General features: G+C 38.1%; 1 protein-coding gene across 3 annotated transcripts in view; it reads left to right on the plus strand.

The window, feature by feature from the left end:
* Positions 1–27,306, plus strand: part of LOC150082242 (protein Obscurin-like) — an 865,351-nt gene that overhangs the window by 364,845 nt on the left and 473,200 nt on the right. For all 3 annotated transcript variants that reach the window (XM_090379203.1, XM_090379204.1, XM_090379205.1), the window contains 3 exons: positions 3,181–3,359; positions 8,051–8,159; positions 21,332–21,510. In XM_090379203.1, the coding sequence (XP_090235329.1) occupies positions 3,181–3,359; positions 8,051–8,159; positions 21,332–21,510 (467 nt within the window). The remainder of the gene's footprint in view (positions 1–3,180; positions 3,360–8,050; positions 8,160–21,331; positions 21,511–27,306) is intronic.

Genomic DNA, 27,306 nt, shown 5'->3' on the forward strand with positions numbered 1-27,306 from the left:
AAACAGGTAATAGAAAGGCACGTGGTGTCCTATTTTATAGGACCTTTGGAAGTAAAGAGATGCATATCATTGTCCTTTTGTATATTTGTATATAATAATGGTGTGACCTCCTTTGGAATATTGTTTTCAGGTCTGGAGATTGTACCTGAAAATGTATATAGAGCAGGCATAGCCAACCTGTGGGCTGCTTCCGTTTGGCTCATACCTCTCCAGTGTGAGACCTACAGCCATGTAGGCAGCCTTAAGTATTATGTCTCCCTCCCCCCACTACCTGAGTTTAAAACTAGCATGTCATAAAGTATAGTTTCACGTTGACTTTTGGAAATATATATTTTTTTGTATTGATTTCTTATTATGTTTTATGTATCTTTCTCAGTATTTCACAATTTTACTACATTGCAACAGTAATATCTAATAACAACAGTATATGCTAATCACAAAAGGATTAGTAACTACAAGAGGGTCAGAGAAGTGTTTCTGTGGCCCTTCACTTTATTAAAGTACAGATATCTCTCATTGATTATGGGTGTCAGGAACCAGCCAACCCTCATGAATGGCAAACTGCAAATTTGAATTTCTGTAGGATGTAATTTTTGAGAAATATGTGTGATGGAAGATTGTTCCAAAGAACAAAAGTAGAAGGAATAAATAAAGAAGAGGAAAAGTTAGTTCTGTGAGTTGAGTTATACAGAGAATGACCGTTGGCTAGTTGAGGCACGTGCTTTGATTGCTTTGGAAGAAAGCAGTGAATTACAATGCCAGTTCAGAAGAACAGTGCCATGACACCCTTGTCCGATGTGAGGGCTTGCGCTTGAAGACAACAGTCTACCGCAAACCAATGTGTGCTGGCCAATTTACCAACTGTCAATCAGCACACACGTTCAGCCATCTTCTTGGCACTGTGCAGACCTTGTTAACTCGTGCCTGGACCCACTATAGTTCTATAGATGAGAGGCCAACCGAGATTGCTAGGGTAAAGACAGATCTTGCGAGGTGTGGCTATCCCACCAGTACCCTAGACAAGTGTGACCTGCAGGCACATGATCACATAACGATCAACAGGAACATTCAAGGTAATGACTCCACCGCGAGTGCTTTATCCCATACTACCTGAACCTATCACAGCAGGTTTCTAGGTTCCTGAAATCTCATGGGGTAAAGTGCGTACAGCTGCCAGGCAGGAAATTGTGATCCCTCATCTCTAGAGTGAAAAAACTGGTTCCCACCTTACTACAAAGTAGACTAGTCTACTGCATTTCTTGCCATGCCACTACATCAGAGAAACTGGGAGAAGGCTTGGCAAACGTATCTCAGAACACAAAACAGCCATTTGCTTAGTGGACATAGAACACTCAGCCATTGCTGAGCTCTTCTGGTCAACCCGACATGACATTGACCCACACCTCGATGTCATGGTTATCGATCGGTCCTGCCATTACCGATGCTGTGCCTGGTTTGAGTCATTGCACATCACGTGCTCTAATACTTCGGTCAACAAAAGCAGAGGATGTCATGTCCACCCTATTATTGAAGCAACCATCCTCATGACTGACAAATGTTGGCAACATACGCATATGTCACAACCACAGGCTTCAACATCAAACAGTTAACTATTACATCATGCGGTTTACTGTGCATGACTGGCACTACACGCCCTTATGTTCTATGTTCTTAAACTGTCAGTTTGACTGATGAAAGTTACCATAATAACCGAAAGCTTTTTTTACTGTATGTATTTAACATATTGTGTTTACAATTTAACATTAAACTTGTCATTTATTTTATTTTGCCTTCCATTTTGCTCTGTGCTGCATAATAACTTACCATTATATCTTTTTACGAAAATTTTTTCTTTGATTTAAGAATAACACAAGATATAAATTTTAAAATTTAGTATTAGCTTTAAAATAGCTAAACAATGGAAGGTAGTGGATTGATTTCTCTTTCTTCATCCATCTGCATGTGCCAAAAAAAAATTTCCTCAATCATCTATACTTTCCTTATCTTCATAAAGTGACTGTCCAATTCTGCTTTGAACTTTATCAAACTTTCTGCCTTGGCCATCTTGGCAGACAATTTATTCCAATGATCTACAACTTTTTACTCTAAGGTAAACTTCATGAAGTTCAGCCTTCTTTACTCCAATATTTTTCTTGTCCTTACCCTTCCTACCAGTGAGAATATACCTCCCACATTCATTTTACTGATCCCCTTCAGGGTCTTATACACCTCAATTAGATAATCCCCCCAACATGTTTATTTGCAAAGCTTTTCAGGTAGTACATTCTAAACCATTCTTCCTAGGAACAGTGATTAATATTCCTCACTAATTTTGTCATCCTTTGTACCATCTCTGACTAGGGGCCAAAACAGATAAAATGCTTCAGGTCAAGGGCTGCATGGTTTCTTACAGGCAATGGACCACAAAAGCAGTTCAAGTCATATTGTTTTAAATTCTTCTGTGGATTTCACTGACTTTCTAACTTTCAGCAAAAGTGAGAAATCCCTCAGACTGTGGGTACAAATGCCTTTCCCTTTTCTGCAGGTTTAATCCATGCAACAGACTTAGCCTATTTCACCTAATGAAAAAACCTCAAGCAAAGATACTGCTCACTATCACTGTGTACATTCACAAAAAGCTCAGCATGTTTGGTTGAAAAACATCTCTTTTATTTTAGGTGGCTCATGACCACATATTTAATAACACATTAGGAAGAGCTCCTAAATAGTCAACTCTGTAGTTCAATATGTGAGCCAAGTCCTATATTTTCTGGAAAATATTTTGGACAGTTGCATTTTATTTTGTGAATGGTTGACTTTTAGTGACAGTTCTGTGGCAAATGTTCACCTTGTGTTCAGATTAAGATGTCCGCAAATCTATCCTAATTTTTTCAGATCAAAATTATAGAAGAATCTTTGTAGAAACATTGAATTTATTATGAGCACAATACATATTGTCACTGCATTCCCTCTACAGCAGTTGGCCAGAGGTTTAACTTTGAAACAGAATCAACAATGTCTTAGTAACACTTTTTGATTTTACATAATAATGAATATATTTTAAATAAATTAATCAAAATGTTATTTTAAAATAAAAATATTATTTCAATGTGAAATGTATTTAATATTAATAGTGTTAAAGAATTGCTTATATTTTAATGTACACTCAAAACGTTATAGGCTAAAGGATGGTGAGGAGCTGAAGCTTGATGGAAAACATATAAAGTTGATAGAAGAAGGTGAAAATTCCTACACTCTTACAGTTGATAAAGTAACAGCAGCAGACTGTGGGAAATATAGTTGTGAGATTAAAAATCAGTATGGTTCAAAAGCTAGCTCAGGATCACTGGGAGTCAGTTGTAAGACTTGTGCTAATTTTTATATTATTTAAATAATATGATGATTGTAAATCAAGAGATTGAAATTAATTCCATTCACTTTTTTCGGCATATTAAGTTTTTTCTTGTTTAAAATTAAATAAGTCTTTATTGAATAGTTCTTCTTTTATTGATGATATGAAATGCCACTGTACTCTGTCTACAATTGCATATATTCTGTATGAAAAACCATAGTTTCTTAGTAGGGAAATTTATTTTTCTAAATAAAAAAATCTTAATACTTATTTAGAAAAATAATAACATTTAATATTTTAATTTATATCTATATAAAGAGTAATTTTACAAAGGGAAACTAGGACAGTGCAACCATATTTCACACAAGTTTACTTTTAAGTAAACTTGTGCAAAAAGAAATGAAAATATACCTATTTATAAAGTATAATTTTTAGTTTTTTTTATGAAGACCACAAGCACAAAAGGTATTAGAACCTACATTTTTTAATTCTCTGATTGAATGAGAAGATGAAAGAAGATTCTTGTTGACAATAGACTTCAATTTCTGCAGATTTAAAAAAATTTCATCATACTTCATACAGCATGGCCCCCACCTTTTCTTTACTAATGAATACATTGTGAATAGTCAAAATTAAAAGAACAAACTTATCTGTGAAAAGATCTAAACTTCCCGAACACTTCTTCATTCATTTCACAACCCCAGGGGCTCACATCTGTTGAGATCTCTCTCTCTCTCTCTCAGCCACCAAATACGGAGAATGTGGAAAGATCAGGGAATGACCACTGCATATCCCGGAGCAATATGGCCTTAGTTGCTAATGCTCCTAATAACAAACAAACAAACAAACTCTCTCTCAGGGTAACTCGGAATTATTTTTTGGTTAGTGCAGAATAAGCCTCAAGCTTCCTTGCACCATATGGCTAGTAATAATAATAATAATATACATAGTTTCAGTTCCAATGTCAGTGATGTCCATTTCCACTTAAAGTCTGTCAAGCCCACTTTTCTGAAATCCAAATTATTGGTTGATTCAGTCATTGCTTAGCTCAATTGTTCTAATTACTCACTGTATGATTTCTTTCATTCAGAGGTGGTACTTGTGCATATCTCTGCTCTGATATTGGCAGTCAGATACTTAGTAATTTTAAATATCCTCTTTTTGACCTTCTCTAGCTTAAAATCTCTCTGTCCCATTATGTCAGATTCATCTGTTGACTCTACTGATCTCGAAATTTCACTAATCACTTGGAACTCTAACTTCCTTTCTCTGAAACTTGACCCTTTCCATTCCAACTTGCCTAACAGTGAGGCAATTTCTCTTGGTGAGTATAATGTTCACAACTCCAGATGGCTTCGGTTTTCTAGTCATACAGACCCATCTGGGCTGGATGTTAAGGCTTTTACAATAACCAACGATCTTGCACGGATTGTTCATTTACCTACCAGAATACTAGACAGTCCTAATCACGCAATCAGCAGTCTTGATCTTTTTCTGCCAAACGTGGTGTCACACAGATATATGCAGTGCAGAATTGGAATTTGGGGAGTACAATGTGTACAGAAAGGATAGACAGGGTAGGAAGGGAGGAGGGCTTATGCTGTTAGTTAAGAAACACATAAAATCTAAGGAAGTGCATCCAGTTGACATGGGTGGACAGTACAATGTTGAGTCTGTTTGGTGTTACATAAACACTGGGAAAAGGAAAATGAGAGTAGGCGTGTCATAGGCCTAATGACTCTGATAAGTACAACAAACAGTTATGCAGAGAAATAGAGTGGGCCAGTAAATCAGAATGTCTTGTAATGGGGGATTTTAACTTTCCAGATATTGACTGGAACTTATGGGATGGTCACTTGCACACTAGCAAGACTTTTCTGGATTTATTCAAGGATTATTTTCTACAGCAACATGTTCAAGGGGCAACCATCGGAGTAATACTCTTGATCTGATTATCAGCAGTGATTATTTGTGCATTAAGAATTTGCAGATAAAGGAACAACTAGGTGACAGTGATCACAGAGTACTGATGTGGGATTTACTTAAAGATATAACTAAAATCAAGGGTAAAGGAAAGTGTTTTTGGTTTCGTAAAACAGCAAAGAGTTCTTTACTTATGTAAACTCTAGAAGGAAGGGAATAAATCAGATTGGTCCCCTTAACATAGATGGTTCGACTATTGATGATCCTGCTCAAGTAGCTGATAAACTGAATGTGTATTTTGCATCTACATTCACACATGAGAAGTTATTCAAGGAGAGGAATACCAGAAGTTTATGAAACCCTAACAGGGAGATAAGTGATTTTGCAATAACTGAGACCAAAGTGGAGGAGAAATTGTTGAAGTTAAACATAAAAAAGGCACTTGTACTTGTGGTGAATTCAATCTGTCCAGTTATATTGAAGGCGGCAGCGAGGGAAGTTGGCAAATCCTTAGTCATAATTATGAGAGCATCCTTAGATTCAGGGGGAGGTCCCCATGTACTGGGGACCTCCTTCTGTTCCTGGAATAATAATGGAGTCAATGGTTAAAGAGGTGAGACAGAATCATTTAGACGAGACTGCAGTAATAGTTCAGACACAGCATGGGTTTGTTAAGGGGAAGTCTTGTCTGGCCAATTTCATTGAATACTATGATGTGGTCACAAAGGAACTGGATGCAAAAAATAATTTTGATATCATATACTTAGATTTTAGGAAGTTGCTGCAATGGATAAAGGGATAGTTTAGTGGGAGACAGCAAAGAGTGGTAATAAATAGACACTGCTCTTCTTGGACTAATGTTATTAGTAGAGTCCCTCACGGTTCAGTGCTGGGCCCATTGTTGTTTTGTGTATTTATCAATTATATCGATGAAGGTATGTCAGGCTTAATGTCCAAGTTTGCTAATGATACAATGATTGGCAGGGTTGTTAATGACAGTAAAGACAGTATACCACTGAAACAGGATCTAGAAAAGTTAGGTAGATGGTCTGAGAAGTGGCAACTGAAGTTTAATATTGACAAATGCAAAGTACTGCATATGGGTAGCAGTAACCCAAGAGAAATGTACCAGCTCTGTGGTACTACACTCAGGGAGGTGGAGAATGAAAAATACCTGGGGGTAACTGTGAAGTCAGATATGAAGTTCTCTGAGCAGTGCAGATGAGCTGCCAGAGCAGGTCATTGAGTTTTGTCAATGATATATAGGAATTTTGCTAGCAGAGACAAGGAGGTGATTATCCCTTTGTTTAAGGCAATGATCTGGCCACACCTTGAGTACTGCATACAGGTCTGGGGGCCTCATTTTAGAAAGGATGTGGAGCTGCTGGAACGAGTACAGAGAAGGGCAACAAGATTGGTGAGCAGAACAAAGGAATTCTCTTACCAAGAAAGGCTTCAGTTCTGCAAATTGCAGCATCTGGAGACTAGGCACCTGTGAGGTGATCTGATTGAGGTGTGTAAGGCTTTGAGTGGATTGAGCAAGCTCAATACTGACAGGATTTTTCCAGTTGTTCAGACGACACACATGATGGGGCTCAAATTCAAATTGAGAAATTGCAACTGCAGAATAAATGTGTGGAAGTTTGCATTTATCCAATGTGTGGTTGATTGTTGGAACAAATTTCTATCTCTTGTTGTGGCTGCTTATAGTTTAAATAAATAAATTCAAGGACAAACTATTTGAGGGTATGAATAGGTTTATTGGGAGGTTTGTTTGTTTTTTTTCTTTTTTGGGTGATGCTTTATAAGCTTGCTTTCTTGCATCATTTGCCACTACTAATGCTAATATATTTAATAAAAATAAATTAATAAGATATAATATTTTAAATATCTGTGAAAAATAATTATACCATGAAAACCAGTAATTTCTCTGCTGTGATTATGATATTTTAATGCACTGATATAGTCATATTGTTAGATGGAGCTCTACTTTATATTAGTTTGTATCAGGGGCATATTCAGGGGGTGTGGGGTTATATGCCCCTTAACCATGTGTATAAGAAAAATAGAATGATACCGTAAAATGTACAAACAAAATAAAGTCCCAGTGTTTTCGGTTTCACAATATTTAGGTATTTATATGCCCCCTTAACCATGTATATAAGTGTTCCTTGCTAAAAAAAACACTCAAAAACCTGGTCGTCATGCCTCCCCTCCTTATGATGATGACTGGATATGATAGTGGTTTGTATTAATGTTGCATTATATTATGAACTTGCTTATTATAACAAAATCCTGAACACTTAAAATAATAAAACCTTTAAGTTAGGCACATAAACTATCGAAAAAAAAAACAGAAAAATAATATCACAGCTTAAAGGGTTTTATTATTCCAAGTTCAGGATTTTATTATAACAGATGTAAGTGCACAGCTGTAAATAAACATTGTAATTATGAACCCTCCTGGCTTTTTGTGGTTGTAAAGAATGTACTACACTAAGAAATTCACAATTTTGGATTTTATGAAAGAAAAATAAAATGATACCGTAAAATGTACAAACAAAATAATGGACCAGTGTGTTTAGTTTCACAATATTTAGGTATTTATTTATTTTATTATTATTTTTTAATAATAATAAAATTAATAAATTTATTGATGTCCTTTCCTGAGGGAAAGGACATTTAGGAAATATTAAGTTGTTTGCTCTTTTGTATGTGAAAATTATCTACATTCTTCTCTCTCTCTCTCTCTAAAATTTTAATGTTTCTTTCTAGCTAAACCTGTATTCACAAAAAAATTATCAGACCTAGAGGCAAAAGAAGGTGATATGAATGCTGAGCTTTCAGCTGTGGTCCAAGGTTCTCCATGGCCAACCATAAAATGGTAGATTAAAGTTGCATTTTAGTCTTCTTGCATAATTCCAATTTTTTTTTATTTCAGTTATTAACCAGCTTTTCACCAAGTTTTTAATTTTATCATTTACAGATATATATATATATAAAGTGATGAGCCATAAACAGTTTTTGAGGACATTTTCTGTGCCTATTTTGTAATATGAAAATGAAATAATATAACTTTAAATATTTAATAAAACAGAAGTCATATGAATTTAGAAAAATTCAATCAATTGAGGACTAGCTTGTCTTTTGTGTTTTACATACTGCAGACTTATGACTGCCACAACTAATGATGATTATGATGTACTCACAATAGAACAACATTCCATATTCACAAGTCACCTCATTTCACCTTTTAAAAGTTCACTTATGGAAATAACTTTTGGATACAGAAGTTATTCTGTTATGAGTACACCATAAGACTAATGGCAAAGTCCAAAGGCCACAAAACATAGTAAGGTAAAGTAGTAAGGTGAGTTATTTCAGGTTTTTCAACCCACACAACCTGCATATCAGCCCATGAACACACAGCTTTACAGGTATAACACACAATGGACACAGGCATAATACACAATACATAGACATGGTACCAATTGTCAGACCAGTGGTACCTGGTCTAACACTGATACCATTGTAACAGTATAGTAAATTTGGGGTCTGTCAGACCAGTGTTAGACAAGTAGTCTGACAGACCCCAAATTCTCTTGATTTCTGAAAACAATTTTTTTATTTATTTATATATTTTTGAATTCTTGTTTGACCACTGCTAAACCTTTTACTAATTGCTTACAATACTTATTAAATGTAATTTTTTAATTTTTTTTAAATATTGCATTTTTTATACCTGTTATTCCATCAAAACACTTTTATCACTTCCACTAAAAAATTAAGAAAAAAGCATTATAAACGTAAAATATAAATGTAAACTGTTAGTCACTTCCATGTTCAAGTGAATGAAAATTTCAGTTTCATGTTTCAGGTGAATAAAAATTTAAAACTTAATTTACAAATGTGCCCATATTAAATGTGTATTTTAAAATAAATGAATAATAATAATCAAGACGGAAACCACTTATATAAAGAATTAAACACAAAGGGTACCTTACTTCTGTAGCAGGAGTGGCAACCATCCAGCGAGAAATATATTTCTTTACATTATAGCAAAAATGAAAGTAGCAACAAAGAATAAGACAATAGCGACACAGGTGGTGGTACCTCATCATTCAGGCGCCTCCGTAGCCAGGTGGGAAGGAGCAGCAGTGCGTAACACACGCTTCTTGGTTAGACCGAGGTTCGAACCCATCACCACCAAATACAGAGGATGCGGAAAGGTCAGGGAATGACCACCGCATATCATGGAGCAATATGGCCTTAGTTGCTAATGCTCCTAAAAACCAAAATAATAACAACAACAACCTCATCATTCAGTATGTTTCATGTAACTACACTTAAATCTTAGCTTAATTGTTTAGTTGTTATATTTAAATAGCATAGTAAATGTAGTATTTTGCATCCTCCATGACAGTATTTAAGTGTTTATATAAATTAAAACTTGTGACTTAAGAACTACAAGATTATGTGTATAGTCAGGAGGTAAAGAGAACAACAGCCACAACTGGTGATAAACATGCATAGATATTGCACAGGAGTTGGGAGGAAGGGGGGTCATCAGATCAGGAAACACTGTTGCAAGGTTAATAGGATAAGTGTAGTATTGGACTGTAACATTTTTCCCCCATTTGTTTACAGTCTGTAGTTAGTGGTTTTTGCTACTGTGCCTGTTATTGTTATTTGACTTCTCTTCAACAGAAATCTATCTGAGTGTGTACATAAAAACATGATTTACAAAAACTTCACTAAGATTACTTACCTCTGGAACATAGGTCCAGGAACAAATGCTTCTTAGACCAGGGTTCGAGCAATATCCCGGAGCAATATGGCCTTAGTTGCTAATGCTCCTAAAAACCAAACAACAAACAAACAAATGCTTCTGAAAAATATATATGCAAACATAGCTGATTGATTTCAGTCCTTTATAATTTAAACTGTTAGTATCAGCATGAAAGTCTGCAATCTGAGTGTTAGCATGAGAGTGAAAAACTAGACATATTTAAATTTTATAGCGTGAACAGTTTTGAACATATCACTGAATTTTTTTCTCTATAACACTAAAATATTATACTTTTAATAGTTTAGGTTTATTTGTGTATTTTTTTACTACTTAATCTAAATGGTTGAAAATGGTGATGTTCATGTAATACTTCAAAAGCTTATAACATTGCTGCATGTAAAGACAGGAATGAATTGTTTTTCTCTTCATTAATTTATGACTGCTTTAAAAATAAATTATCATACTTATTATAATAATAAAATGTTTAATAAATTTAAAAAGTGTGTTTTGGTCACTATACATGTCAGTTTACTTGTGTTCTAATTATTTTTCTGAAATGATAACTTTAAAACACACACACACACACACACACACACTGACAAATTTCTAAAACAAAGGTGAAAAAGAAAATTAAACTGTGCTAATAGCAAAGTTTAGTATTTCACTGCCACAAGAATCAGAAACCATCATGTTTTATGCCTTCTTAACCTTACAGGTAGGTTGTATCCTTTCGGAAGTATGCAAAATACGTGTAATTTGTATACTTCCCAAAGTTATCATCATTGCATCAAAGGCCGTTGCACTACACTGCACTGCAAGAAGTATAGTTAAACTTATTCACAAAAATTTCCATAAGGGAAGGTATGTGGTATAAAACTGGCCCAAAGACCCTGTTACTAAAGCTCTGTTCACAGTTGCTCAATATAGTTCAGCGACTGTGAAGTTTATTACTATTAATCCATCCTTTAGAAATTCATTGAAAGATACTCAATAGTACAGCAGAATTGGAAATTTTTTTCAATATGAAATTTTATTGCACTGGGATATAGTTTCATGCCAAAAAACGTTGAGTAAAATGTGTCAGATAGCTCCATCAATAAACTCGCCTGCTAGAACTGTACCCCAAGACTAGACTGCTGATATTCGGTTTCCAAGCATGGGATTACTGGGTCTTTGACCCAGCCCTTACTAACCCCTTTCTGAGGTAGGACTGTGGAATCAACCTGATGACTCTCTCCCGTATTTTTATTTATTTTTTTTTAATTCTGTCTAACTGCCCTACTGTTTTCCCCCACTTTTTACTAACAGCCCTTGTTATTTGTTATTTGTTTTTTTTTTAGAAGCATTAGCAACTAAGGCCATATTGCTCCGAGATATGCGGTGATCATTCCCTGACCTTTCTGCATCTTCCGTATTTGGTGGTGACGGGCTCGAATCCCGGTCTAATCAAGAAGCGTGTGCTATGCACTGCTGTTCTTTACCACCTGGCTACGGAGGCGCCTTAACAGCCCTTCTGTAGAGCTCTTTACCCACTAGTGGTTTCACACCCCTGCTTGCCTGGGGATGCCACCCTGTATGTTCCCTCCTTTCCTTTCCTTCCCTTTTACATCCAACTTTCTTCCTCCCCCATTTCTTTTCCTGGGCTCTCTCTCCTTCCTTTCTTTGTTGGAGGTGAGGCTCTGTTAGATATCCCTCCTACTGTCCTGGACCAGCTCCTTGTACAGTGAATGAATGCTGGCAGGTGCCTTCCTTGGTGAGTGTGTCTCCCAGTAACTAAATGGCCAGATGAATGATACAAACAAAAGACCAACACATAACTCACAGTATTTAACACAACTCACACTCATCTGGCTTTGCAGAGTCTTGCATATTCACAGCATCACCAAGTGTGGTTTTGTGGGAAGTTGCTGGCACTGCCCAACAAACACTATATGTCCACTATCGCTACATATCTGCCAGCTGCTTTGCAGTAGTACAAACATGTGATGCCGTTACTGAATGAGTGCTCTATTTCATAAAAGGAGGAGGTGTACCCAGTAGAGACTCAGACCTACAAAAGAAAAAAAAAAAAACATCATATCTTTTTGTCTTTGGTTTCAACATATTTTTTCTAGTTTTATTTTCCTTACAAGGCTTTATCTTTTTAAAGCATTGTCTGCTTATTTTATGTTGTTGCTTTTCTTGTAAATTCCTCTAGCTTCCCGTTACTTAGGGTATTGCCCATATTTTATTTGACTGGCGGTAAATGATTTTATATATAATATATTAATTGTTCCTATTTTGCATTCAATTATGCAATGAACAACAGTAGTTATTGATGTTTAGACATGTGCAGTTAAATTTTGAATAAAATTGACATTAGCATTAGAAAGGGCACATGAAGCAAGAAAGCAAGCTTATATAGCATCAGCCAAAAAAAAACACACATATACACCCTTCTCATTTCACCGATCCACTTGCTCCAAATGTTTGTCTAGTTCTGCGTTGAATCTGTTTAAGCTATCAACTTCTACAATGACAGATGGAAGTTTTGTTCCAGCAATCAACCAACCACTGGCTAAAAACAAACTTCCGCACATCTATCCCACAACTGTCTTTCCTCAATTTGAATTTATGCCCTCTCAGGCGATTATTCTGAGCAAGAGGAAGAATCCCATTAGGATTGAGCATGCTCAAACCATTCAAGGCTTTATACACCTCAATCAGATCACCTCGCAGGTGCCTAGTCTCCAGACACTGTAATTTGCAAAACTTAAGCCTTTATTCGTAAGAGCAACCCGTTGTTCCATTCACTAATCTTGTTGCCCTTTTCTGTACTCATTCCAACAGCCCTACATCCTTCTTAAAATGAGGCCTCCAGACCTGTATACAGTACTCAAGGTGTGGCCTGACCATTGCCTTATACAAGGGGATGATCACCTCCTTATCCCTGCTAGAAAAATTCCTGTATATCATTGACAAGACACCATGAGCTACTCTTGTGGACAGTCTACACTGCTCAGAAAACTTCACATCTGCCTGCACAATTACCCCCAGGTCCTTTTCACTCTCTACCACTACCAGTGTAATAGTGGTAGTGGTAGAGAGTGAAAACGTTACTCTAGGGTTACTGCTTACCATATGCAGCACTTTACATTTTTCAATGTTAAACTTCAGTTGCCACCTCTTAGCCCATCTGCTCAACTTTTCTAGATCCTGTTGCAGCAGTGTACTGTCATTAGTGTCATTAACAACCCTGCTGACCTTCGTATCTTCTGCAAACTTGGACATTAAGCCCGATATATCATCATCAATATCATTAATGAATACAGAAAACCAAAATGTATCCAACACTGAAGAGCAGTGTCCATTGATTACCACTCTCTGTCTTCTCCCACTCAACCATCCCTTTATCCATAGCAGCAATTTGCCTCCAATGCCACACTGCTCCAATTTGTGCAGCAGTCTTCCCTGTGCCACAGTATCAAAAGCCTTTGTAAGATCCAAATATATGATATCAAAATTATTCTTTGCATCCAGTTCCTTTGTGACTACATCATAGTATCCAATCAAATTTGTCAGACAAGATTTCCACTTACCAAATCATGGTGTGTCTAGATGATCCTGCAATGCTTCTTTAACACGTTCGCTGCCGGTCATGGGTCAGCATGCTATCGTCAATAGCGCGGCACAGAAGGCGGAGACTGTTGCCAGAAGCCGACTGTGTTTCCATAACCAAAAAGCTTGAAAATTGGTAATAAGGGATTGTTCGGTATACCATATCAATATTTAAGTGTCGTATAAGCAGTTTCCAAAAAATTTTGAGATTCACGCGCCAGCGCGTGATAAGCACTGGAGGTCAAATTTGGCTTTAAATGCCGCATCACGCGCTGGCGCGTGACATAAAAACATAATAATATAGTTTGTAAATAATAAAACAAAAAACATGGTAACATTAAGAAATACGTTTTATTTCATACCGAACCAATACAGATTATAAATACTATGTGTCAGAATGTTACTTATGTATAATTTTCGCACAATCTAAGCAATAGCCGGGTGATCCTTCACAAACACTGCAGATATAGATTGTATCCTTACGTTTCCCTTCGGAATAGCAACGTTTGCATTGCTTCCTCAATATCTTTCCACCTTTTCTTTCTTCCCGTGGTTTGAGCACATGTTCCAGTTCAGGTACATGATGCACAGTATGAGGGAGATCAGATGGCTGTTTTAATAAAGATCTGATCACTGATAAACGGAAGTCATAAAGTTGCACCTTGTTATGTGAATATTTATTATAGATATGGTGTGCATTTATCATTATTAGTTGCAAAATATGCATAAATATTTTTGTAGGCCACCTAATGGTTTTCCTTTCGCAAGGATAATAGGCAAGCATTTGATCTTGCTTGTCAATGCCTGACATAAACCTATTATACTCAATTATAGGCAATGGTTTTGATTTCAGTTTGCCTCGTTTGTTCTGCATTTCCACCATATCATTTTGGTATTCTGTAGATATGTAACTGACATCTCTTCTATCCTTCCACTTAGCAATCATTACACCACGGGCACACCTTGATAAAGTTTCTCCTTTCTTCAGCTTTTTTTCTCGAACCTCTTTCGGAAATGTTTTCCTATTACTTCTGATTGTCCCAGTACAATGTGTTTGTCTGTCAGCGAGACACTTAGCGAGTTCATAGCTATTGTAATAATTGTCCATAAATATGCTATGCCCGACATCTAACATCCCATCAAGTAAGTTCATGACGACTTTTTGTGCATGTCTTTTTCCACCAGAATCATCCAACATACCGGTATACACTTGAAATTTGATAACCATGCCAGTAGGTGTTGTGATCATATACAATTTGATGCCGTACTTATGGCGTTTGTTTTGAATGTACTGTCGAAAAACAAGCCTTCCACGCCACAATATCATAGACTTATCTAAGCTAATCTCACATCCTGGATAATATATTTCCGACATTCGTTCATTGAACAGATTCACCATTTTCCGAATTTTATATAGGCGATCCCGTGGACATACCTCTTTCTTTTCTGGATTTTTTGCAAAATGCAAGGCCCGCAGTAATAATAAGAAACGATTCCTGCTCATGTTGTCTGCGAATACATGTAATCCGAACAGCTTATCTGTTTTCCAATAATCTTGTATGCGGTTCAGTCGAATGGTTCCCATATGTAAAATTAATCCTAAAAATACCAGCATTTCATCTCTAGTGGTGTCCTTCCATGCATTTATTCGAGAATGTTCTTTATTTTCTCTGGGAAGAAGTATTTCATGAGCATAAACATTTGTTTGTGTAATTATTTCATCCAAGATATTGTCGGTTAATAAATGACGAAAGTAATCTATTGGATTCTCACCTGGCATGGGTTGCAGCAAAGACTCGGATTTTGTGAAACGAAACTGTTTCATCGATGTTACGTCATTTTCCCACACGACGTTTTCCAACTTACAGGGATCCTGCAGTGAAAGTGTAGCCTCTTCCACAATACCTTCTTCATCTACACTTTCCGAATCCGAAGCGTCCTTTGGAGGGATAAAATCTTCATCATCGTCGTAACTGACGTCACTGGAATATATGTCAGATAAATCCTCCAATATTTCAGCAATTTCTTCATCTGTAAGGGATTTTTTATAGTGCACTTTTCTTCTTTTCGGGCCCGACTGGCCTGCTAAACTGTCATCTGCACAACTCATATTACAAGGCTTTTCCTCACGTCACGTAACAAAATATTCAACACCACATACAATTACATATAGTTTAAACCCTTTACTTGACGCCAAAACAAATATAAACAGCAGAAACACAATGCCAACTGAAGTTGACAACTTCATACAAAAGTCTAGTGAATCCCGCGCCCGCGCGTGATTGGCTACTGGGTAACGATGCCACATCCCGCGCCAGAGCGTGATCGGCTCTTCAATACTGCTGCGACATCACGCGCTGGTGCGTGATCGGCAGCGAATGTGTTAACCAATGCCTTCATTAATTTCCCTGGAACAGAAGTTAAACTAACAGGTCTGTAATTAACTGTGTCTCCCTTTGATCCTCCTTTGTGGATTGGGATCACATTTGCACATCTCCAGTCCATGGGTACCTCCCCTGAGTCCAAGGAAGCTCTCATAATTACGGCAGGGGATTTGCTTACTTCCTTTACTGCCTCCTTTAATATAACTGGAGGGATTCTATCCACCCACCCCAGGTGCCTTTCTCATTTTTATCTTCAACAATTTCTCCTCCACTTTGCTCTCAGTTATTACAAGATTATCTAGCTTACTGCCAGAGTTTAATACACCTTTGACATTCCCCTCCCTGAATAACTCCTGATGTGTGAATGTAGATGGCGTCTCCATAGCCAGGTGGGCAGGAACAGCTGTGCATAGCACACGCTTCTTGATTAGACTGGGGTTCAAGCCCATGAGCCACCAAATACGGAGGATGCGGAAAGGTCAGGGAATGACCACCGCATTAGCATTAGTAGAGGCATGTGATGCAAGAAAGCAAGCTTATTCAGCATCAGCCAAAGGAAAAAAAAAAAAAAACCACTCCCATTTCACCCCTCCGTTCGTTCGAAATACCTGTCCAGTTGAGCCTTAAATTTGTTTAGGCTAACTTCTCCTTCCTGAATAACTCCTCCTGCGTGAATGTAGATGCAAAATACTCGTTTAGATTGTTAGCCACCTGAGCAGGATCCTCAACTGTTGAACCATCAATATCCAGTGGACCAATCTGATTCATCCCTTTCCTTCTCGAGTTTAAATATGTAAAGAACTCTTTTCTGTTTTTCTTTGCATCCTTTGCCAAGGATTTTTCGCAGTCTGTCTTTGCCTGCCTAATCTCCTTTGTGACTTGGTTACAGACCAACTTATATCTATCATAGGCTTCCATGTCACCCATTAATTTGTATGTATCCCATGCATTTTTCTTCTCTGCCACATGCCTCATTAGTTCATCTTACAACCATTTAGGCCTAAACCTTGAACAATATTTCTTAGTTGGTATGTAAAGCCTGGTAGCCTCCAAGATTAGTTCCTTGAATGCTTCCCATTTTGAGTTCGCTGTTGGTAACATCATCAGTTGGTCCCACTGTATAGAATTTAAATACTGTCTCAGACCATCATAGTCGCCTTTACCTCTGATGGTAGTTACCTCCTTGAGTAAATCCCACTTCAACACACTGTGATCACTGCCACCTAGTGGTTCATTTATCTGCAGATTCTTAATGCATGAAGAATCACTACTGATAATCAGATCAAGAGTATTGCTCCCTCTTGTTGCCTCACGAACATGCTGATGTAGAAAACAATCATCCAATAAATCCACAAAAGCCTTGCTAGTGTGCGAGTGACCAACCCACAAATTCCAGTCAATATCTGGGCAATTAAAATCCCCCATTATAAGACTCTCTGATTTACTGGCCCACTCTATTTCCCTGTACAATATCTTATTATACTCATCAGAGTCATTAGGCCTATAGCACACTCCTACTCTCAATTTTGATTTCCTTATGCTTATGTCACACCAAACTGACTCGACACTGCCCTGTCCATCGATGTCGACTGGCTTCACTTCCTTGGACCTTATGTGTTTCTTAATTAATAGCATAACCCCCTCCTCCCCTCCTGTCCTGTCTGTCCTTTCTATACACATTGTATTCCCCAAATTCCAGTTCCACATTACTTATATCTGTGTGACACCACGTCTCTGATATCCCAACAATATCTGCCTTTGATGTTTTGAGCAATACCTCAAATTCATCAAATTTATTTACCAAACTCCTAGCATTGGTGTACATGCAGGTATACATGCACCTTTTTCTATTCTTAGCTACCCTAACACAACCCATGTGTTTACTTGTACCGCAATGACTCCCAGCAGTCTCTGAAATATCCTGCATCTTGTTTTTCAGGCTTCTGCTCATTTCAATAGAAGCAGTGCAAGAATCACTTCCACCTCTGCCAGTGGCTACTGTTAATCTATTAGTCCTTGTATCCCCCCCCAACTAGCAGTTTTCCGACCCACCTAACACTGCCTCGACAGCATCAGCAAAAATTCTTGCACCCTTTCTATTTAAGTGTATCCCATCCCTGTAGAAGCAATCTCTCCTGTTAACAAGTACAGTCCAGTCCAGGCTGAAAAAAATTCTACCCCTTGAGCCTTGCACAATCCCTCCAGGGCCGAATTGATCGACAAGGCTCTCATCATATACTCCCTCCTATCGTGTCTGGGCAGAATTGCAGACACTTTCAAATTCAACCCTAATTAACGGCTTTTTTTCAACATTGACCTGTACTTGCTAATTAATTCCGCCGGTCTCCTACTCTTCCCCAGAGCAATATGGCCTTAGTTGGTAATGCTCCTAAAAACCAAATGACAACATAACAACATGAATGTAGATGCAAAATATTCATTTAGTTTGTTAGCTACCTGACCAGGATCATCAACAGTTGAACCACCGATATCAAGACCAATCTGATTCATTCCCTTCCTTCTAGAGTTTACATAAGTAAAGAACTCTTTGCTGTTTTTCTTTGCATCCTTTGCCAAAGATTTCTCATAATCTGCCTTTGCCTGCCTAATCTCCTTTATGACTTGGTTATAGACCAGCTTATATCTATCATAGGCTTCTGTGTCACCTGTTAATTTATATGTACACCATGCATTTTTCTTCTCTTCCACATGTCTAATTAATTCATCTGACTTCCATTTAGGCCTAAATCTTGAACAATATTTCTTAGTTAGTATGAAAAGCCTAGTAGCTTCCAAGATAAGTTCTTTGAATGCTTCTGATTTTGAATTTGCTGTTGGTAACATCATCAGTTGGTCCCACCATATAGAATTTAAATAGTGGCTCAGACCACCATAGTCACCTTTAAGAAAGCAAAAACCCATCCCTTTACCCCTGATGGTAGTTACCTCTTTCAGTAAATCCCACTTCAGCACATTGTGATCACTGCCACCTAGTGGTTCCTTTATGTGCAGATTCTTAATGCATGCAGAATCACTACTGATAATCAGATCAAGAGTATTACTCCCTCTAGTTGTATCCCGAGCTTGCTGCTGTAGAAAACAATCATCCAATAAATCCACAAAAGCCTTGCTAGTGTGTGAGTGACCAACCCACAAATTCCAGTCAATCTTTGGGAAATTAAAATCCCCCATTATAAGACACTCTGATTTACTGGCCCACTCTCTTTGCACAATTGCTCATTATACTCATCAGATTTATTAGGCCTATAACACACACCTTCTCTCATTTTTCCTTTCCCAGTGCTTATGTCACACCAAATAGACTCAGCATTGCATTGTCCACCAACGTCAATTGGATGCACTTTCTTAGATTTTATGTTTCTTAACTAACAGCATAACCCCTCCTCCCTTCCTGTCTATCCTTTCTGTACACGTTGTTCTCTCCAAATTCCAATTCTGCACTGCTTATGTCTTTTTGATGCTACATCTCTGATATCCCAACAATATCTGCTTTTGATGTCTTGATTAGCACTTCAAGCTCATCAAATTTATTAACTATACTCGTAGCGTTGGTGTACATGCAAGTATACATGCACCTGTTTCTACTCTTAGTTACCCTAACACAGCCTATGTGTTTACTTGTTCCACTATGACTCCCAGCAGTCTTGGAAATCCCTATTGCCTTGCTTTCCAGGCTGCAGCTCAATTGCATTTCAATAGAAGCAGCGCAGAAATCACTTTCATCTCTGCCAGTGGCTTCTGTTAATCGATTAGTCTGTGTATCCCCCAAAACTAGCAGTTTTCCAACCCACCAAACTCTGCCTCGATAGCATCAGCAAATATTCTTGCACCCTTTCTATTTAAGTGTATCCCATCCCTGTAGAAGCAGTCTCTCCTGTTAACAAGCACAGACCAGGCTGAGAAAAATTCTACCCTGTGAACCTTGCACAATCTCTCCAGGGCCGAATTGATCGACAAGGCTCTCAGCACATACTCCCTTCTATCATGTCTGGGCAGAATTGCAGACACTTTCAAATTCAACCCTAACTCATGGCTTTTTTTCAACATTGACGTGTACTTGTTAAGTAATTCCACCGGTCTCCTACTCTTAATAATATCACTTGTGCCAATGTGTACAACAATATCACCCTTTGTGCCCTTAAAAGATGATATCTGCTCTACAATGTCATCAACCTTTGCCCCTTGTAGACATACCCTGGTCCTTTTCCACTTATCCTTTTTGCGCAATATGTTCCCATTTCCCTGACAATAGAGTCACCGACAACAACTAGTTCCTTTTGGACCAGCACATTCTGCCTTGGGGGTTGCTGCTGTGTTGCGTGATGTTCAAGTGCAAGCTCTGGCATTGATGTGGGCAGCTGAGAGCTTGATGGGCCCCTCAATTTAAATCCTTCAATGGCATCCACCCTATCCTTCAAGCTCTCATATAGGCCCATAACAACGCTGAGTTGGCACCTGATTTCCTCACACTCCTTACATTACGCACACACAAAGACATTCCCCCTTGGCAATATCATGCCCCATTTCTGATTGTTCCACAAACATCAAACAAAGAGTGCATTTCAAAAGGCTGTGATTCAGAGGACAACTGCCCCCTCAGTTCTCCCCTGAGCCAAAGCACTCCAATTAGTTTGAGCCTTTTGCTTTGCTGCTCTGGTCTGAGTCATAATTTCTATTCAATTTCAAAAAAAAAATTCTAATAGAAAATATAACCCTAAACTTATATTCTAATGAGTTATAACACTATATATATATATATATATATATATATTTCAGTAGTGAATATTATCTCCGAGTTACGTTATATGACTTTCTTATCTCCTGTCAAGTTATATGTATTAATTTATAATGTTACGGCTGTAAAAACTAGATCGTTATATGTATATTGTTAAAAAAGTACAATTTAATTGACAATGAAATTTAATAAGATTAGTAAATATTACTGATTAATTGATACTACTATACTTGCTATCTAGTTTTCTATTAAACCTTATGCTATCTAGTTTGGGGTACACGTATCGTATAACCATGGCAGCAAGTTACGAATGGTAAATCTACAGACACGAGGTATTAATTACTTTCAAAATCACACTATCTGAATTCAAAATAAATCACTGAGATAACTATTATTTTAATTAGGAAATAACTAATATTTTATATAAATTGTTCAGTTTCATTTGCTTGCTTTTGTTCTTTAATTTATTATCGTTATTAATACAACTGCAATAAAAAGTTTCCTTTTATAATGTGTCCATTTTTTTATAGGATGCATGATGGTAAAGAAATAACAGCTTCCAAAAGTTATCTGATAAGTGAAGATCAGAATTCAGGAGTCTGTTCTTTGAAACTAGCTAAAGTAACAACAGATATGTCTGGAAAATATAGCTGTGAAGCTTCAAACTCTTTGGGCAAAGCAGTTTCTGCTGGTATTCTCACTGTTCATGGTAAGTTAGTAGTATTTGTAAATGCTAACTTGCGATTTTAGGAATATGTGAAGAGAATATATGCATGCATCATTCAGTTGAGTCTGAAATAAAATACCAATATACAAATGATTCAACACTGTTTATATTTTTTTGGGATAAGAGACTAATGTTGCATAAGTTGATAAGTTTTGAAGAAGTGTGCTATCCGTACCACTCACCGACTTGTTGCTGAACACCACAGTGATAGCTATGCTTACATTTGATTACATTTGATATTCAGGTCCCATTTGCAAGTCAAGAAAGTCAGATTTCAGCAATGTTTGATCATTTTGGAACACCCAAATCCCCTGCTTTCACCTTCACGATGGTGGGGCTGTTAGGAACAATGTTCCTAACAGCCCCACCATTGTATTGTCAAGTGCAAAAATACTAAGCCTAATATGCAGGAGGTGACCACCCAGATATGAACGAGTCTAATTAGAAGATACTGTGGCAGTCACACCACAAAGGTGAAGATGAATGGCTGACTTTTGACACTAGGCAGTATTAGGTGGTACATGACTCTCATTATTATTATTATTATCATCATTAGCCATATGGTGCAAGGAAGCCTGAGGCTTTTGCTGCACCAGCCAACAAAAAAAAAAAAAAAAAATTCTAATTTACCCTAAGAGAGAGAGAGAGAGAGAAAGAAGTAGAAGGAAATCACCAAGGAAGAGAAGAATGATGATATCCAGCTCAGGACCCTGGGTGTGCCAAGCCCATGCTCACCAGATGTGAGCCCCTGGGTACAGTACTGCAACTTTGCTTAATGGAGGTATGGACTCTGTAGACAATGTTTAGTCTGAGACTTAAGCTCAAGCATCTCACAGAAACAAAAAAATTCAGTGCATATCTTCAGTTTAATAAAGAAGTGGAGGTACAATTTCAGTGAAGGTATTCAAATAATTTCAGGAAATAATGCTACACTGCATTATGTTTTTCTGTTGTGACTGGGGACATTATTGTCCAGTGACATTGACTTAGGTTGCCTCTCCAGAAATAACTACTGAACCAGAGAATAACCAGAAATAACTAACTTCGACAGTCTGCTGACAAGGCTAGTAGGGGCCAGACGTGTTCAAAGCCGCTAAGTGGATTTTTCTTATTTATTGATTTGAAATTATTGTTTTACTAAAACTTTTGATTTAAATTTAGTAGTATAGCATTATTTTGGGATTTTCTGACTAATTTGGTGTATTTATTCTTTACTCGGCCTTGCAATTGTATCGGCAATTGCATAAAAGTATCGGTAAGGGTATCCACGTGTTAGAAGTCGCAACTCCGCTGAACGAGAAGTTTTTTAGCCATATTTAGCTGCTTATTGAATATTTTTACATCAAATTATTTTTTGTAAGTAGTTTATAGACCTAGTAAGGATCGTTAGTTTATTCAGAATTGAGACAGCGAGATTTGAAAGTTAATTAATACTTAAGTGTCCATAGATTTACCGTCGTAACTTCCCGCCGTTGTCTTTGTCATACGATCATTATATATCGAACCTAGATAGCATTAGTATAATATTTTCAGTGATCGGTAAAATCTATTAAACTTGTTGAACTTCGTTGGCATTAAATTGTACTTTTAACTAAATACATATACCGACTTAGATTACAACGTCACATAATTAATTAATACATAACTGATACGGAAGTTATATAAAGGGAACTCAGAGATAATTAATACTTGACACTAAAAAATATATATCCCGTTATAACTGTGTTGGGAGATAAGTTAGGGTTATAAACTGAAATTGAAATTTTATTTAAATTAAAAGAAAACATGACTCAGACCAGAGCAGCAAAACAAAAGGCTCAAGCTAATGGAAGTGCTGTGGCTCAGAGGAGAACTGAGGGGGGCAGTTGCCTTCTGAATCACAGCCTTCTAAAATGCACAGCTTGCATGATGTTTGTGGAGCATTCAGGTACGGGACATGATATTGCCATGGGGGTGTCTTTGTGTGTGTGCGATGCAAGGAGTGTATCGAAATCGGGCAACAACTCGGTGTTCTTATGGGCTTATATGAGAGCTTGAAGGACAGGGTGGATGCCCTCGAAGGAACTAAATTGAGGGGCCCATCAAGCTCTCAGCTGCCTACATCAACGCCAGAGCTTGCACTTGGCCGTCGCGCAACACAGCGGCAACCCCCAAGGCAGAATGCGCTGGTCCCAAAGGAACTAGTAGTTGTTGGTGACTCTGTTGTCAGGGAAACGGGGAACATGCTTTGTAAAAAGGATAGGTGGAACAGGACCAGGGTATGTCTGCCAGGGGCAAAGGTTGATGACGTTGTAGAGTAGATATCATCTTTTAAGGGCACAAAAGGTGATATAGTTGTACACGTTGGCACTAATGATATCAAGAGTAGGAGACCGGCAGAATTGCTTAACAAGTACAGGTCACTGTTGAAAAAAAGCCGTGAAATAGGGTTGAATTTGAAAGTGTCTGCAATTCTGCCCAGACACGATAGGAGGGGGTATATGATGAGAGCCTTGTCGATCAATTCAGCCCTGGAAAGATTGTGCAAGGCTCAAGGGGTTGAATTTTTTTCAGCCTGGACTGTACTTGTTAACAGGAGAGATTGCTTCTACAGGGATGGGATACACTTAAATAGAAAGGGTGCAAGGATATTTGCTGATGCTATCGAGGCAGTGTTAGGTGGGTGTGAAAACTGCTAGCTAGGGGGGGAGACAAAGACGAATAGATTAACAGTAGCCACTGGCAGAGGTGAAAGAGATTCTTCCACTGCTTCTATTGGAATGAGCAGAAGCCTGAAAAACAATATGCAGGATATTTCAGACACTGCTGGAAGTCATTACGGTACAAGTAAACACATGGGTTGTGTTAGGGTAGCTAAGAATAGAAACAGGTGCATGTATACTTGCATGTACACCAATGCTAGGAGTTTAGTAAATAAATTTGATGAATTTGAGGTATTGCTCAAAACATCAAAGGCAGATATTGTTGGGATATCAGAGACGTGGTGTCACACAGATATAAGGAATGCAGAACTGGAATTTGGGGAGTACAATGTCTACAGAAAGGATAGACAGGACAGGAAGGGAGGAGGGGTTATGCTATTAGTTAAGAAATACATAAAATCCAAGGAAGTGAGGCCAGTGGACATCGCTGGACAGTGCAGTGTCGAGTCAGTTTGGTGTGACATAAGCTTTGGGAGATCAAAATTGAGAGTAGGAGTGTGCTATAGGCCTAATGACTCTGATGAGTATAATAAGATACTGTACAGGGAAATAGAGTGGGCCAGTAAATCAGAGAGTCTTATAATGGGAGATTTTAATTTCCCAGATATTGACTGGAATTTGGGGGCTGGTCACTCACACATTAGCAAGGCTTTTGTGGATTTATTGGATGATTGTTTTCTACATCACCATGTTCAGGAGGCAACTAGAGCGAAGAATACTCTTGATTTGATTATCAGCAGTGATTCTTCATGCATTAAGAATCTGCAGATAAATGAACCACTAGGTGGCAGTGATTACAGTGTGCTGAAGTGGGATTTACTCAAAGAGGTAACTACCATTAGGGGTAAAGGGAAGGGTTATTGCTTTCGTAAAGGTGACTACGATGGACTGAGACAGTATTTAAATTCTATACAGTGGGACCAACTGATGATGTTACCAACAGCAAATGCAAAATGGGAAGCATTCAAAGAACTTATCTTGGAAGCTACTAGGCTTTACATACCAACTAAGAAATATTGTTCAAGGTTTAGGCCTAAATGGATGTCAGATGAACTGATGAGGCATATGGCAGAGAAGAAACATGCATGGGATACATACAAATTAACACATGACACATGAAGCCTATGATAGATACAAGTTGATCTGTAACCAAGTTACAAAGGAGGTTAGGCAGGCGAAGGCAGATTACGAGAAATCTTTGGCAAGGGATGCAAAGAAAAACAGCAAAGAGTTCTTTACTTATGTAAACTCTAGAAGGAAGGGGATGAATCAGATTGGTCCACTTGATATTGATGGGTCAACTGTTGATGATCCCGCTCAGGTAGCTAACAAACTAAATGAATATTTTGCATCCACATTCGCACATGAGGAGTTATTTAGCGAGGGGAAAGCCAGAGGTGTATTCAACTCTAGCAGTAAGCTAGAGAATCTTGTAATAACTGAGAGTAAAGTGGAGGAGAAATTGTTGAAGATAAACACAAGAAAGGCACCCGGGGTGGATGGGATCTATCCAGTTATATTAAAGGAGGCAGCAAAGGAAGTAAGCAAACCCTTAGCCATAATTATGAGAGCTTCCTTGGACTCAGGGGAGGTACCCACAGACTGGAGATGTGCAAATGTGACCCCAATTCACAAAGGAGGATCAAAGGCTGACACAAGTAATTATAGACCTGTGAGTTTAACTTCTGTTCCAGGAAAATTCATGGAGGCACTAGTTAAAGAAGCACTGCAGGATCATTTAGACAAGACTTCAGTTATAGCTCGGACACAGCATGGTTTTGTTAAGGGAAAGTCTTGCCTGACCAATTTGATTGGATACTATGATGCAGTCACAAAGGAACTGAATGCAGGGAATAACTTTGATATTATATACTTGGATCTTAGTAAGGCTTTTGATACTTTGCACATGGAAGACTGCTGCACAAATTGCAGCAGCGTGACATTGGAGGCAAATTGCTGCTGTGGATAAAGGGGTGGCTGAGGGGGAGAAGACAGAGAGTGGTAATCAATGGACACTGCTCGTCGTGGATTAATGTTATTAGTGGAGTCCCTCAGGGCTCAGTGTTGGGTCCATTATTGTTTTCTGTATTTATAAATGATATTGATGATGGTATATCAAGCTTAATGTCGAAGTTTGCAGACGATACAAAGGTAGGCATGGTTGTCAAGGACACTACTGACACTATGCTGCTGCAACAGGATCTGGAAAGGTTGAGCAGATGGGCCGAGAGGTGGCAAATGAAGTTTAACATTGACAAATGTAAAGTACTACACATGGGAAACAGCAACCCCAGAGCAACGTATCAATTCTGTGGTACTACACTGACAGTGGTAGAGAATGAAAGGGACCTGGGGGTGGTTGTGCAGGCAGATATGAAGTTCTCTGAGCAGTGCAGACGGGCTGCAAGAGTAGCTCATGGTGTTTTGTCAATGATATATAGGAATTTTTCTAGCAGAGATAAGGAGGTGATTATTCCCTTGTATAAGGCAATGGTCAGGCCACACCTAGAGTACTGTATACAGGTCTGGAGGCCTCATTTCAAGAAGGATGTAGAGCTGCTGCAACGAGTACAGAGAAGGGCAACAAGATTAGTGAATGGAACAAAGGGGTGCTCTTACGAAGAAAGGCTGAAGTTTTGCGAATTACAGTGTCTGGAGACTAGGCACCAGCAAGGTGATCTGATAGAGGTGTATAAAGCCTTGAATGGTTTAAACATGCTCAATGCTGATGGAATTCTTCCTCTCACTCAGAATAATCACCTGAGAGGGCATAAATTCAAATTGAGGAAAGACAGATGTAGAATAGACGTGCGGAAATTTGCCTTTAGCCAGCGGGTGGTTGGTTGGTCGAACAGACTTCCATCCCTTGTGGTGGAAGTTGATAGCCTGAATAAGTTTAAAGCTCAGCTGGACAGGTATTTTGAACAAACAGAGGGGTGAAGTGGAAGTGGGTTTTTTTTTTTTTTTTTTTTTCTGGCTGATGCTGCATAAGCTTGCTTTCTTGCATGAAATGTCTCTGCTAATGCTAACTACAAAATTTACCCATGAGTCAACCTAAAGGATCTAATACTGCCAT

Source organism: Mastigoproctus giganteus, chromosome 8 (assembly GCF_048544385.1).
Source record: "Mastigoproctus giganteus isolate SK-2022 chromosome 8, ASM4854438v1, whole genome shotgun sequence".
Classification (NCBI taxonomy): Eukaryota; Metazoa; Arthropoda; class Arachnida; order Uropygi; family Thelyphonidae; genus Mastigoproctus; species Mastigoproctus giganteus.